This window comes from Carettochelys insculpta, chromosome 31 (assembly GCF_033958435.1).
Source record: "Carettochelys insculpta isolate YL-2023 chromosome 31, ASM3395843v1, whole genome shotgun sequence".
In the NCBI taxonomy this organism is placed as follows: domain Eukaryota; kingdom Metazoa; phylum Chordata; order Testudines; family Carettochelyidae; genus Carettochelys; species Carettochelys insculpta.
Genome location: NC_134167.1, coordinates 13,356,722 through 13,371,182, shown reverse-complemented (window position 1 = coordinate 13,371,182; position 14,461 = coordinate 13,356,722). Strand labels below are relative to the sequence as shown.

Below are 14,461 nucleotides of genomic sequence, written 5' to 3'. Positions count from 1 at the left end.
AGCACCCTGTCTGCTTTGTAACACGGAGAGCTGCTTATCGGGAGTTGCTGGCAGTGATAAAGCTCCCAAACCCACCAGCGCCAATTGGTTACCTGATGTTCCCTCAATGTTCTGGTGCTGATGGTGGAGCTGATGCACTGGCTAAGTGTTTCTCTGTGCTGCCTCTTCCTCAGGGCTGCGTGAGTTGTCACACCCTGTCGTCGTCATGAGCACACAGGAGGAGTTGCATCAACATCTGAGGGAAGTTACAAACTAGAGCAGGACATGAACAAGAGAAAAGAGAATGACTTTCCCAATGGCTCTGGTGACCCAGTTTCACTGCATTTGTTGAGGTGGCTCATAGAAGTGTAGGCCTGGAAGGGACCTCCAGAGATTTTTGTAGTCCATCCCCAGCATTGGGGCAGAATATCTATCTAGACCGGGGTGGGCAACCCCAGATAGTGATGGACAGCGTGATTGGCCCTCCTTCACTTCAGTGAGCTGCAGCAGCCCATGGCCCCCTGGGGTTCAACCTGTGGTCCCACAGGTGCCCCCAGCTGTCCCCTTCCCCCACGTGCCTGTCGCGCATCGGAGCCCTGCACTTACCTGCTCCTTCCCGGCTCTTTCAGAGTGTGCAAATTACCCGATTTGCGCTCTGTCCCTGCGCTTCTCCCTCCCTTCCAGCGCTGGAATGCTACAAATCAACTGTTTGCCGCATGTCTGCTCTGGAAGGGACGGGGAGAAACAGGGACAGATCCTGAAGCAGGTGATTCATGGCTCCAAAAGCCCTGTTAGAGAGGAGGAAGTGTAGGTAGGCGTGGGGCCCCAGCGCACGGGAAGCAGCTGGGTGTGGGGAACAGGCTGAAGGTCACCTACCACTGATCCAGACCATCCCACCTACACTATGAATTTTGTTTAAATCCGACTATCTGAAAGCTCTCCCCAGAATGAGTCTTAAGGAGTTGGGCTGTGCCATTTTTGTACTGATTTAACTTCTGGCTAGGTATGTGATCTGATAGGTAAATCATTGCAGACTTCAGGGTAGGGGAGAGCCTGGCAGCCCTGTGGGGATCCCTGCAGGAGTGGGGCCCCTTTCCAGGCAGATAGCCTGACCACCTCTCTTCCAGCAAATCCCCTCATCCGGCACCACTCAGGTCCCAGGGGTGCCCAGTGAAGGGGAGAGAACCTGTACTGGTGCTGACCTGGCCTCAGTTAGAAAAACTAGTTTTAGGCGCAGTACAGCAAAGAGTAATACTGCCTTTCATAGCAAGAGCTGCCCAGCCCCATGCCATCAGCAGGCAGTGCGTTGCTGGGATTTCCTTTTGTACCTGGTGCCCATCTCCAGAGCCAGGAACTGGGTCCTGCATGGCTGGCAATTTGTGGCAACTTAGCCAAGCTAGGTCTGATCTCTGCCACGCTTAAAGCCATATTCGGCTTCCATGTGCCACCTGAGAGCAGCCCAGGGGTTGCAAGGGGTGCCTGGTAGCACGCAGCCTTGACCTGTTGTGTCGGATTGTGAAACGGCAAGCGAAAGCACTCTTACACAGTCAGTGCTTTAAAGTTTAAAAGAGGTGGTGACTGACGAAACCCTACTGCTCATCTGCCAGCTATGCAAGCTGAGCTTGCTCCCTGGTCCCTGCATTGGCCCCACCCTTTGGGCTGCCGCTGCCAAAGGAGGTAAACAAGCTGTAGTGATTAGGCTTCTTAAGAAACAGGACCAAATCAGCTCTTTTTACACTTGCCCAAGAGCACAGTCAGAAGGCAGCTGTTTCCTCTTGGTCCGGTTTCTCTCCTGTCAGAGGAAGGTACTAAAAACAGAATAATTCACAAAACGGTTGCATTGAAAACCAAGGCTTGGGTTGGGATGTTAGCCCATGATACAGCTTAGGGCCCGATGGACAGGACACCTGGCTCTTCTGTTCCAAGGCGACCACTCCTGCCTACTTGAGAACCAAGCTAGTATCTGGCCACGAGCCTCTGGATGTAGAACGGTAGGGATTACAGGTCCCAGAGTCTGTTAGGCCACTTTGATCCGAGAAGTCCAGACCCTTGCACTCTGCAATTGCCGTAGCTAGAATTGCATATCTGCGGTCGGCTTGCTTTGCCTAGCGTAGATGTAGCCTGAGGTGTGGTTTCTTTGGTGATCGGGGATATGAGTGAATGGGTAAATAGGGTGTGCCTGAAAGTTTTCTCGGCCTGAAAATCTGATTACACAAGCCAGTAACTAAGCTGCTCACGCTGGGAGCTTGTGCGCCACTTTATCTGCAGCAGAGGTGCCCAGGGTGTAATCTGCTGAGAGCTGACTGCTCACCTGTCATGCCTTTCCAGCTGCTGAAATGTCAGTAAGACAGCTAGAAAACACGCTGCATGCTTCACTCTGCTCCACATCAGCCGAGGCCTTGGGGCATTGTACGACAGCCAGTGAGGGGAGCAGTGTCTCGGATGCAGGCCCTGCTGTGAAAAAGTTTGAGCCCCCCGTCTTTCTGAGCCCCAGGTGGGGCTTTGGCACTGTTAAGCTGCTGTAGCTCCAGCTGGGCAGGAGGGCAAAGTGTTGACGGCCTGTGTCCCCCAGCATGTCTGATGCCATCCAGCATGCCCACAGCCTGTGTCAAACGGCCAAGCAGTTTGCATGCTTGGCCCTCCGTTAAATGAGCAACCTATTAATAACGTTTTTACGCAGGGCGGACTCGAGTCCCTGCAAAGACCCTGATTAGAGCCACATGTCGGGACAGGTGTACGTAGCTACACCTGTCAGTGTGCAGAGAGCCTGTTCTCTCTGTGCAGTGCATTGCACTGACGTAGCCAGGGCAGCTGCACTGCAGCTGTATGTCCAGTTTCCACTTAGCAGAACGCTGCCAGCAAATCCATTGGTCCTTTTTTGGGGTGACCTTGAAAATCATAACCCCCCCCCACCCCCAGCAGCAGGGATCAGAGCTGAGGCATTTGCAGGTCAGTTACCAGCTCGATAAACTCACTGTGAGGAAGAGGTCGGGGCTGCTGTTCCGCATTTGGGACTCTGTGTCCGATGCCTCCCAAAAAGGCTTTGTTTTCCCTGCAGCCTTTGACAGAGTTGGTTTCCAGAACGTTGTCGGACTCCTTGCTTCTGTTACTTGCCAGTCTACTGTAATGTGGTGTGCTTGTTTCCTTTAGGGGAACAATGAGAGGAGATCTCAAACCATGCAGCTCACTTGCTCCCTGTTGTCAGAGACGCCCCTCGCACTTTGCGGCTGGCTCTGAAGAATTTCCTGATGGATCTCGTTCCCAGTATAACGTGTAGTCATATCTCCCTCCGACCCCCTTCTAGCCCTGCTCTCTCCTAAGGTGGTTTTGACCGTATTTGAATACTTTAAAAAAAACCTTGTGCTTTCCATGATTTCTCTTCACAGTTCTGGTTTACTAACTTTGACTGCATCTCTCTGTCTTCTCCCTTCTGCATCCCACCTTTCCCTCCCCTCCCAGATCTTGCGGTGTTCAAGGAGCGGCTGAGATTGCTAACAGTAGGAGGTATGCAAATAATAAGTCTTTAACCGCTGAGTTCAGGACTCTCATTGAATAGGTTATTCTGGGCATGTACGGAGTGGGTGAAATCACAACCCTCCCATGTTTCAAGTGTTCAGTGTGTTGTATCATTTTTTTTTTTTTTTTTTTTTAATTTCTCTCTCTGAATGCATCTGAGCTAAGTGCTTGGTTAGCGGTGCTGCTAACTTGCATAGACTTATTTTAATCCTCAATTTTTTAAGTGCCATCCTTGCTGTTCCTTTACATGTCTGGCTTGCCAGAAACCCTATTTTCCTTGTGCTCTCTCATTGACTGATACCATGAAGTCTGCCAGAGCCTGCATGCTGTATTTGAATTGGCATAATGGCTGGATGGCTTTCGGTGTGCCTACCTTTCTTTGAGCACATGACGTTCATATTACTAGGTCTGCTTAGCTTTGATCTGAATCATTGCTGTGCATGGAGGCCAGGTATCCCTGTTGGGAACCAAAAGCCAGGCCCTCATGTGCCTCAGCTTCCAAGCAATTAGCCTGACCCGGGTGCCGAATGTTTGCCTTGCCATTGACTTCCACGCGCTCAGCACTGTTGAAAAGTCCAGCTTCTAAATGAGCAGCTTAACTTCCAGGCAGCCACGGTGGGCAATATTGGGCTGGCGTTTGAATGGTTTAATTGTGTGTTAAACTACATAACCCCTGTGCAGGGAATAAGTGGAAAGGTCAGGGAGAGCCCCTCCGTCTCCACGCACTGTAACTACATAAACCGTGTCCATGGGCTTCTAAGTAGTCCTGTTCACTTGTTACATGCAGCCCCAAGGAGCAGCATGGGGGCGAGTAGTAAAGGAATAGCCCACAGTCAGACCTGCCCTCTTACTGACTGATTATATTTCTCTTTCCTGCTGTCCTCAGGGCCTTGAATCTTGCCCTCCTGGCTTGCATCTGGCCAAGATCTAAATTGCCTCCATGTGAACTCTGCACCTAATCCTCACCCCCCATGCCCAGCTAGGTGAATTGATCCCTGGCTTCTGTAAATACTAACATGAATCAAAAAAGCTGAAGTGAAGTGAGCAGAGAACAAACTCTGAGGACAACCCTGAGCTTTGACCCTAGTTTCCTGTAGCCACCGCTGACTTCAAGTTAAAGCAGAATGGCAACTTGCATGAAGGGACCCTGGGATCTGGATATGTAGCTGCAGCCCCAGTGTACTCAGGTGCCCTCAAGTGTAGCATATCCCCTCTCTATGGTGGAAGGTAAAGGCGTGGGTGAGCCACGCCTCTGTAGCATCTACTCACCCACTTTGCAGTGCCCATGCACCTAGCAGCTGTTGGGAAACTTAAAGGAAAGTTGTGGGTCTCTAATTCTCCTTCTTTGCCAGCAGCACAGGCAGGCAGAGGGCCCCAGCCCAGCACCAGTTCCCAAATGGCAGGTGGCTTTTGAGAAAGCTCGTTAACGTTAAACACCTGCTTCCTTTCCCAGGTCCCCTTCCTGAGGCCACGGTTCTGCCCAAAATTAGCATGCCTCTGGCTGACTTAGCCTTGAGATAGGGGTGAGGACCTGTCATGGGAAATCTACATGAGGAATAGCTCTCACTGTGGACACGCTACTCAGCGTTATCTCAGGTGCTTTAAATTCAGCCTAGAAGGGCTCAGGGGGGCTGCCTGCTAGACATGGAGATGGAGCAAGGGAGGCTGTTCAGTGTGCTTCCGTCTCTTGTCCAGTGACATTGCCACGTCTCGCGGAGGCCAGCTTATGTAATTTGGGGGTGTGTGTGACACCGCTTCACTCGAGTTGTGTGTTTGCTCAGTGCAGCCAAAAGCAAAGTCTGAGCTGAGCCATCGCTGGGCAAGCGAAGAGGGCAAGTCTTGTACTTGTGGAGCCAACTGCTGCCCTTCAGTTGAACCCACTGCCTTCAATTGGCATAAACCCCACAGGAATAAAATCCTGTTGGGGAGGGGCGTTCAGCAGCCCAGATCATCTGCCACCAAGTGGAGGCCCCAGGTCTAGCTAGCTGGACCTGGACAAGGCGGGAGCATCTGCAGGGCGTGCTGACAGCAGTACCGGTGCCACCGGCCTCCAGTGGGACTAGCTACTACTTCACCCCCACAGAGGACGGCCGCAGCGTTGACTCCCCTTCGGTGCAGCATTTGAGCATTAGGAAAGCCAAGAACGTGGTCCGGGAGCTCACGCTGGACTGATCCCTGCCCCAGGGAGAGTCTGCTCTAGGCAGTTGGCCGTATAGTCTTCAATTGGGGGTGTTCCTAAAGTTGCACCCTCCCCTGAGCAGGAGGTTCCAAACAACACTCGGGTTAGCAAGGTCCCGCATGGTGGCCTTCCGCCACACAGCACGTACAGCATGGGAACGTGAGAGCTTGAAGGCCCAGATGGTAAACCCAGAGAAGGACACACACGTGGAAGGATCTGGAGTGAGGTGGGAGGACTCTCCCACGTAGTTCAGATTTCGGACACGTTCTTCAGGGAAAGCAGAGGCTGCTGTGTGGTCCCTAACCCTTCTTTTGGAAGGCGCTAGTCATTGTATATAGCCACCCGCCAGCTGTCTCGCTGAGCGACCTGACCAGGCCTGCTTGGGTCAGCCTGCTAGCCCGGTGGTGGCAGGGTTCCAGAGTTGGCATTGGTAGGGCAGGCAGCTTCTCATCCCCGCGTTGAGTGCCGAGGAGCTGCAGGGTCTGCACAGGTGCAAGTGGGATGGCCTGGGCCGGGTTAAACCCTCTACCAAAGCCAAGCTGATTTTTCAGCACCCGAGAGAGAACACATGCTGTGTGTTGGTTTTTTTTTTTTTTTTTTTTTAATTATTTTGCTATGATTCCAATTCTGTAAGTGTGGCCTGAGGGCAGGAATAGGGGGCTGGGGATCGGGATTCCAGGTCCTGGTCCCAGCTCTGCCACTGACTTGCTGTGTTACAAGAGGAAAGTCCTTCTCAGTTCCTCTGCCTCCAGGGTGGAGGCTGTGGTTTCATGTTTGTCCCTCATTTTCAGTTCCACACAAGTGTGGAAGAGGCAGGAGAGTGGCTATTGTATGTCACCAGGAAGGAGATTTGTGTGGATTTAAAAGTTCTCCCGTCACAACTTTCAACATCTGTTCATAGTTCCAGCCTGAATCTGTGGCCCACTTGTGCCCTCTGAACAAGGGTTGGGCAGTATGAAAGCTCCCTGGCACATGCCTGTAGTTAGCTGTGCCCGTCCTCTGCCTCTTTTTTCCTCATGCCCTCCCGTAGGTTAAACAGCCTTCCTAGACATTCGTGGCAATACGTTGCCCGATGGAATTTCTCCATCACGTCTCACCTGTAAAGCCATACGCACAGAGGTCCTTGCACTTTCAGAAGTGGGCACTGGCAGGTGCTCTGACAGAGATGACGGGTCATTGACATGGAGTGACCATGTCCTGATGTGAATTGGTAGTTGGGAGGAGCCACATGCTGGCTTCTATGTGGGCTCCAGTCCATGCAGTCCAGGGACACTTGTGCTCTCTGCCTACCCAGAGGAGGCACTGCTGGTCCAAAGCCAGCGGAATGAAAATAGAATTTCTTTAACGGCGCTCTCTCCGCTTTGTGATTAAAGCGCAAGGAGCAGGGCTGGGCTCCTTTTAAAGACGTGTGTGTGCTCTAACCAGACACACCCAGCTTTCCGCCTGCTGGTGAGCAAGCATGATCTTCTGCCCAAAGAGCTGCATTGGGTTAGGTTGTCGCTGTGAGCCAGCACACAGCTTTGGTACGGTCTGGGGGAGGAAAGAAAGCCCTTGGCGCAGCTGTCCTGTTGGTAGAGGAGGAATGGCAAATGCAGGGCTGAATCAGACACCTTTCCGGGTTGTCATGCAGGGATTACCTCTGGTATTGCTATATAGAGTAGACCTTGTCATGCTCTTCTGAGCCTCTCATGTCCCCCTTGCCAGTTCTTTGCTTTGATCCCTGTGTTTTGCGTCCCATGCAGATTTCCTTACAGACCCGTGAAATTATTTAAGCTGTAACTTCCCCACTGACTATGCTGAAGGCTTCCACATTGGCCCCCTCAGATACCACGTGGGATGGGTCTGTAGTGTAAGGATGTGCACATGAAAAGGGGAGACAGAGCTCCAAGGTTGGCTAAGTTTTTAAACCCTGTAGGCCTGGGAAGAGTAACTCCTGGCAGCAAACCCTGCCTGCCTACCTGCAAAGGGGGCTTTGTTCAAAGCCTACGGGTCCCGTTTGTTGCCTAAGACTTCTGTCCCAGGGGTGAGCTATTCACGAGAGTCCACTGCAGAACCCTGAAAAACTGACATCGCTTTTCCTCTCTCTTACTTTTCTCTCTTTTGGGTCGGTCCATTTAACCTTTTTGTTTTCTGCTTCAACTTTGTGGTGTTAATTGTGAACATGTTGTGAAATCTGGTTTGCTCAATGAACTCTGGTCAATCCCCTTTGGTTTTTTTTTCTCTTCTTCTCGAACTTGTTATATTCCTAACATGTATTTTATTTATGGGGGACTCCAATCCATCTCAATTCAACATTCAATTTTAATTACCCATTTACATGCATATATATTGCTTTGTTGTTTGTACCTGGGTGTTGCCTGCGTGCTTTTGTAATAACGTGGGTTTTTTGCACTCGCTTGTCGGTTTAATTACTGCTTGGGGTGTGTTTTTTTGTTTAACCCACACAAACCTCCTTCATGCTTATTTTTGGTTTTCATACTGCTTTTTTTTGCCATCCTCCCCACAACCCTGGTTCCTTTGTGGTTGTCCACCTTCGAAATATACCCCTCTCTCTCCTGCTTTGGCTTGTCCCACCCGTGAAAATCCTGCAGGGTTTTATGGACTGGATGAATCGGATCTCGACAAGGTCTTCCACTTGCCCACGACCACTTTCATTGGAGGAAATGAGTCGGCTCTTCCACTCCGTGAGATCATCCGCCGCTTGGAGGTAAGACAAGTGTAGGAGAACTGCACGGCCCTCAGAAAACCAGGCCGTTAACATTTGGTTCTCACTTTGGGATCTTGACTGGAGAGCTCTGAATACCACTTACCCCTCCCTCAGCAGAGATCAGATTCTCTGTTCTCCCTTCCGTTTTATACTCCACTTCTGTGTTTAACATGGTCCTTCTCCTCTGGGCATCTCTGAGCTCTTCACACCAGCAGGAGAGCTCTGAGAGTCTGTGCTATCTTGGGCATATCATAGGCTTGGTGTGTACTAGAAAGTTAAGCCGATTGCAGATACACAATTCTAGCTACAGCCATTGCGTAGCTGGAACTGACTTACCTGCTTTGGTCTTACTTGGCTGCCCTCGCTGGGGGAGGTCTACGGGTGCATTTCTCCCCTCGACTTCCCTTACGCCTGGTGATAGCACCTCCGACTCAAACGTAACGAGTTAGTACCACTGAGAGCCTGACCTTCAACTGGCACCCCCCAAACAGTACGAAAAGCAGGAAACCGGCACTCTCCGCTCTGCCTTCCGTGGTAACGGTGGTGTGGCTGGAGGGAACCCCTGGGACCCATAGCCTGAGGTGCCTCAGCAGGGCTATCCTGAGGGGCACATGGGGCAGCTCCTTGCTCCTGCCCTGCCCTGCCCTGCCATCTTCTTCGGGGGGGGGGAAAGTGGGGCGTGGTGGCAGCAGGGGTCACAACCTTCTCCCTCCTCACCCACCACCCCCCAGCCTGCTCTGACCACACTGCTGCCCTCGTGGCCTGCTGCAGAGAAGCCAAGCACAGCAGGCTGGGAGGGCACCAGTGTGGTGCGTGGGAAATCCCCTGGGGCGTGGGCCCCCCGGGCTGGCTCGACTTGGCAGAGAGGAAGGCGTCTGGCCCACGATGGACATCTGTGGTGCTCTTCTCTTCCACCAGTTGTACTCTGTGTCCGGAAGGTGCATTCGGTGCCTCGGTCTGGGATCGAAGCACAGTCGTGCTCCCATGTCAGGAGATGGCTCTAGGGCAGCGGAGTGCTGTCGTAAATGACGTGTCCCCGCTCTTGCCTCGTCCAAGGAGCCGCTGCAGAGAATGAGGGCTTGTTAGGCTGGTGGCTGCTAAATCCACTGGACTTCTGAGGATGAGGGAGTGAGGCAATGACCAAAGTCAGCCTCCTGTTATGGTGTGAGCAGGCACGAAGCAAGAGCTGGGTGCCACCCCTCGAACAGGCTCCCTGAGGAGTCGAGATTGAGGGAGAGCAGCCCTGGTACAAGCAGAGGCATTCCCTGGCAGCAGCTGGAGCATGTGCCCCTCGCCTGCCCTTCTTGTAAGGACAGGAGGGAGCAGGTGCTGCTGGCTGTCCAGGGAAGGAATTAGGGCAAGGAGCTCTGTGACTTCTCTATGCATCCAGTCGCAACAGGCAACTGGCCAGCTGGCCAGCCCTCAGCGTCGCCTGTCCTGCTCCATTATCTTCACTGTTGCCCAAACCCCGGATGGCCGAACGCCGCATGTGCCGCTTTACCTTGGTTATGAGAGGAGCTGTGCACAGTAACCTGTCTGTCCCAAAGGCCCTGTTACAGAGCTGCTGCTCTGCAAACCAGTGTTGGAAAAGCTGTTTCTAAGCTGTGTGTCAATCTCAAACACAGCACGCTTCTCGGTAAGATACAGCACAGCTTAGGAGAACAGGAGAGGAGCCCCCCCGAGACTTTTTTCTTCACACCATCAACACTGCCACTGATGTGGGTTGACTGACTAGCAGTGCTGCACTGGTCGGTTTCCTGGCTCTCCCCAGCTTGGCAGGAACCTGGAAACTGACCCATATTGCTGCGCCTGGGTCTGGGGTCCCCAGCAGTCACGGGAGCAAGGAGCCAGGTGCAGCTAAGACCAAAGGTGGCAGGGCCCCTCCCCCACCGGGTCCCAACTTGCATGAAGTTTGACTTACGCGTGGGTGCCCAGGAATGCAACCTACGTGCAAGTCAGGGGTCTGCTGTACAGACGACAAACTTTACTATCAGCCGCATTGGGTATGAATTTATAGCCAGGTTTCTGACAAGCAAACAGGCATCAGGAAGTGATTCGTTGGAAGCTGCATGAGTGGCAGAGGTGGGGATGGAAACCGCCGGGTCCCGTGTGCTAAGGTGAAGGAGCAGATTTCTAAGAGTGCTGAACACGTTGGGTCCTGAGCTCTCTTGGCAGTCTGGTCCTACCCAGGTGTCTTATGCCCCACACCGGTTGCCAGACTTCTCCCTCACATGCCCTGCGCTGTTGATAGCGCGTCTCCCACACAGTCCCGTTGCGGTTATGCCTTTGTCTGCAGCAGAATTCCTCTATTCTCTAGGTACGGACTAACCAGCTCCCTGGGGTGGCCCTGTCGCCTCAGCAGCTGAGTGCAATGCCCAGGAGAGCAGGCTGGATTTCATGAAACACTGGCAGGCCTCTTCACCTTCTGATGCGCCAGAGGCCCAGCGTGCTCTGATGCTAAGGGGCTCCCAGAGGCTGTTCTAATACCACCTGGGCTGCCTGGGCAGCGTTTGCAGGGCTCCTTGAATTCTGAACCAGCAGCCTAGTCCCCGGGCTGCGGCAAGCATTTCTTGCAGTTGGTGCTCTGCAGAGAAGAAGCGCCTCACGTTTCCTCCTTTCCCTTGTGTCCCTCTCGACTAGGCGGCTTACTGCCAGCACATCGGCGTGGAGTTCATGTTTATCAACGACTTGGAGCAATGCCAGTGGATACGGGAGAAGTTTGAGACGCCAGGAATCATGCAGTTCACCACGGATGAGAAGCGCACGCTGCTGGCAAGGCTGGTGCGCTCGACAAGGTATTGGGCCTGCCTCTGGTGTCCCCAGTGTGCTGTTTGCAGGTGGCGGGGTGGTACGGGGGTGTCCCACGGAGCTCTCCGTGCCACTCGGCCCCATCACCGACGCGACACTTGAACGCTGTTATCGACATGGGACAGCGGTGGCACATGCTGACTCCAGGGCTTGCCCAGGGGTATCTGTACCCCCTTCCCCCTCAACCCCCATGCGGTGCAACCTGGAACTGAGGTATCACTGAGTCCCCCACTCGGCATCCTGGGCTCCCTCTCACACTATGCTCTGTGATAACCTGCAGCCAAGCTCCCAGACCCATCCTTCCACCAGCACTTGTTAACGGAACAGGTTTTTGGTTTTGTTTTTTTTTTTTTTTAACACTTCACTCTGCAACACACTGATTTAAGATGAAACAAGTTTATTAGCTGCAGAAATGGGCTTCAGCTGCAGCAAGGGAGGTTTAGGTTGGACAGGAGCAAAAACGTCCTAACTGTCCGTTTGACTAAGCACTGGAATAAATTGCCTAGGGTGGTGCTAGAATCTCCGTAAATTGGAGACACGTAAGAAGAGGTTAGATAGATGTTTGCCAGGGATGGCTTAGACGAGTGGTTCTTAACCTGGGGTGCGCACACCCCCTGGCGGTGCACGGTGCCTTTCTCAGGGTGCAAGACATACACGACTTTTTTAGAAGGTAAATCATTGAGTTTATTTTTGAAGTTTTTTTTGTTGTCTGCTGCTTTTAAATCTGTTACGGAGTGTCAGCTACTTTCTTTCCTCAAACCTACCTATGAATTCAGTTAGCTGCTAACTGTTAGCAGGTCAGTCACAGTTCACTTCCACAGCAAAGCTCAGCAACATCTCTGGGTAGTACTTGCATATTTTTGTTTGCCTACTGTACTGTTGTTCGTGGTGAGTAGTAACATAAAACTATTTTACATATATTTAATATGAATTTAAGAGTATAGGCCCCCCCTTTCCATTTTTGATAAGGGGTGCGAGAACGCATTTTGAGAACAAAGGGGTGCAGTTTGCGGTAAGGGTTAAGAACCACTGGTCTAGACAATGCATGGTCCGGCCATGAGGGCAGGGAACTGGATTTGTTGAATTCTCAAGGCCCCTTCCAGTTCTGTGAAAGATAGGTTTTAAGTGGCAGCAACCGACGAGAGCAGATTACCTAGCAAAGGAGCAAACACACATGCTATGCCTCGCACACTGGGTAGATAGGGTTTGAATTAGCAGTATCTCACCCTGATTGGTGACACCGGCTGGCTTACCAATTCTCGAGCTATGAAGTGCATCTGCTTGGCAACTTAGGTTGTCTCCTCCTCTTCCAAACCCCTGTCTTTGAGGTTCTTTCACGTGTGGAGTTCTGTGAAGACAAATCAAGAGGTCACTTCCCATCTTACATAGCTGCTTCATATAGGGGGAGCCCTTTGTTCCCAGCTCAGCGTGTGGAGTACAGGTACCAAAAGGGAGTTGTGTCCTGCAGGCAGGAGTGACTCTCCCTCAGCAGGAGAACAGCGGGTTTTTATTAGCCGACAGGGCACAGCATCTTACAGAAGAGTCAGTACAGCAGCCAGTCCAATCCATGTTGGGGAGAGGGGCCCCAGAAGCTAGGGCCCAGATTAGACTCAGTAGAAAAGCAGTCAAGTAGCACTTTAAAGACTAACAAAATAATTTGTGGTGAGCTTTTGTGGGACAGACCCACTTTTTCAGACCACAGCCAGACCAGAACAGACTCAATATTTAAGTGACAGAGAGGAAGCCCTGCTAGTCTCTACACCATCAAAACAAAAAGCAGTCAAGTGGCACTTTAAAGACTAGCAAAATAGTTTATTAGGTGAGCTTTCGTGGGACAGACCATGGTCTGACTATGGTCTGAAGAAGTGGGTCTGTCCCACGAAAGCTTGTCCCCTAATAAATTATTTTGTCAGTCTTTAAAGTGCTACTTGACTGCTTTTTGTTTTGATAGTGTATAAACCAGCACGGCTCCCTCTCTGTTCCTAGACTAAGCATGTTTGAGCAGTGGTCTGCTAAAACTCAGGGTTGAGTTCAATCTTTTGAGGGGGCCATTCAGGGATCTGGGGCAAATAGATTTCAAAAAAAAAAAAAGTGGGGGAGATGGTGCTTGGCAGGGGACTGGACTCAATGGCCTCCCACGGTCCCTTCCTGCTCAGAGAGAGAGAGAACGTGTGTGATGTTGTCACATTCTGGTCACATTCTCTTGCACGCCTTGCTGAGTCATCCCAGCCATTGTTCAGAGGTCCCTGCAGCAGTGAGGACAAACCTTTTCCATAGTCCTTTGTCTTTGCTGATGGGCCATTCGCACTGTCTGGCAGCTTCTTTGTGGTACCTGAAAGGCCAGTTGTGGGCGTTTCCAGGCACCCAGTAAAACGGCCTGTGCGATGATCGTGCAGGCAATCCAGCAGACCACAGATGTTTGATGGACAAAGGCTTCGGGAATGAGGGCTCATAAGATAATGCACTGTACAAGATACAGATGAAGTGGTGTATTTGGGGTGCCAGGGTGTTTCTGTGGACCATAGTGTCACCTCAGCGACTTGAGTTTGGGGTTCCTGAGCTCTGGGCTAGAGCTGTAGCCCCTTGACCATTCTGCCTCTGGAGGTCCTTTGCAATTGTGGCTTCAAATTATTTCTAGGATCACCCCTCCTGGACAGAAATCGCTTAGGTTCTGGGCGGATAATTAAGTAACACCTTGCTGCTGTAATCCAGATGCAGCATGTGTTTGAGTGTTGCACGGATGAGTCTAGTACAAGAGTTATCGCCTTCATCTGCACTATGTGCGGCACTTGGAAGGGGAACAACCCAGCCAAAGAGGTCTCCAGTTTCTCACCATGGTAGTCCTGAACCATTGCTTCCTGGGTGATAGCCACATGTCGTGATGGCGCTGCTATCATGGACTTGGGCTGAGCATATTGGACAGGGCACAAGAGCTGTCTGCAGAAAGAAGACCCTGCCCGCCCCCCAGAGGCGATGCGTAACCTGGGCAGCCTTGGAGCAGGAGAAAGTGGCTGGGACTTGAACCTGCTGTCCTGCAGAAGTGTGGGGGTTTCTTGGATAGTTTGATCTCTAGCAGCCTCATTCTCCCAGACTTCAGCTGACCCCTCCACCTTCCATCTCTCCATTGCCTCCCTCTTGGCCTTACCCCTGGATTAGTTCCCACCCTCCTCACAGCAGTTCCTCTCTGGACCTCGTCTGAGCACTGTTCTCGCCAGGTTCCTTCTGTCGGACCGCCATCGTGCTTCCATCAGCATCACCTCCTGCTCCCACCC

The 14,461-nt window shown here is 52.0% G+C and overlaps 1 protein-coding gene across 5 annotated transcripts in view; it reads left to right on the top strand.

Annotated features, from left to right (window-relative positions):
- The window catches only part of OGDH (oxoglutarate dehydrogenase), a 76,115-nt gene that overhangs the window by 44,722 nt on the left and 16,932 nt on the right, over positions 1-14,461 (top strand). For 3 of the 5 annotated variants that reach the window (XM_074982016.1, XM_074982018.1, XM_074982021.1), the window contains exons 5-7: positions 3,439-3,483; positions 8,266-8,381; positions 11,022-11,176. In XM_074982016.1, coding sequence (XP_074838117.1) covers positions 3,439-3,483; positions 8,266-8,381; positions 11,022-11,176 — 316 coding nt within the window. The remainder of the gene's footprint in view (positions 1-3,438; positions 3,484-8,265; positions 8,382-11,021; positions 11,177-14,461) is intronic. The other 2 variants (XM_074982019.1, XM_074982020.1) reach the window with 1 other exon arrangement.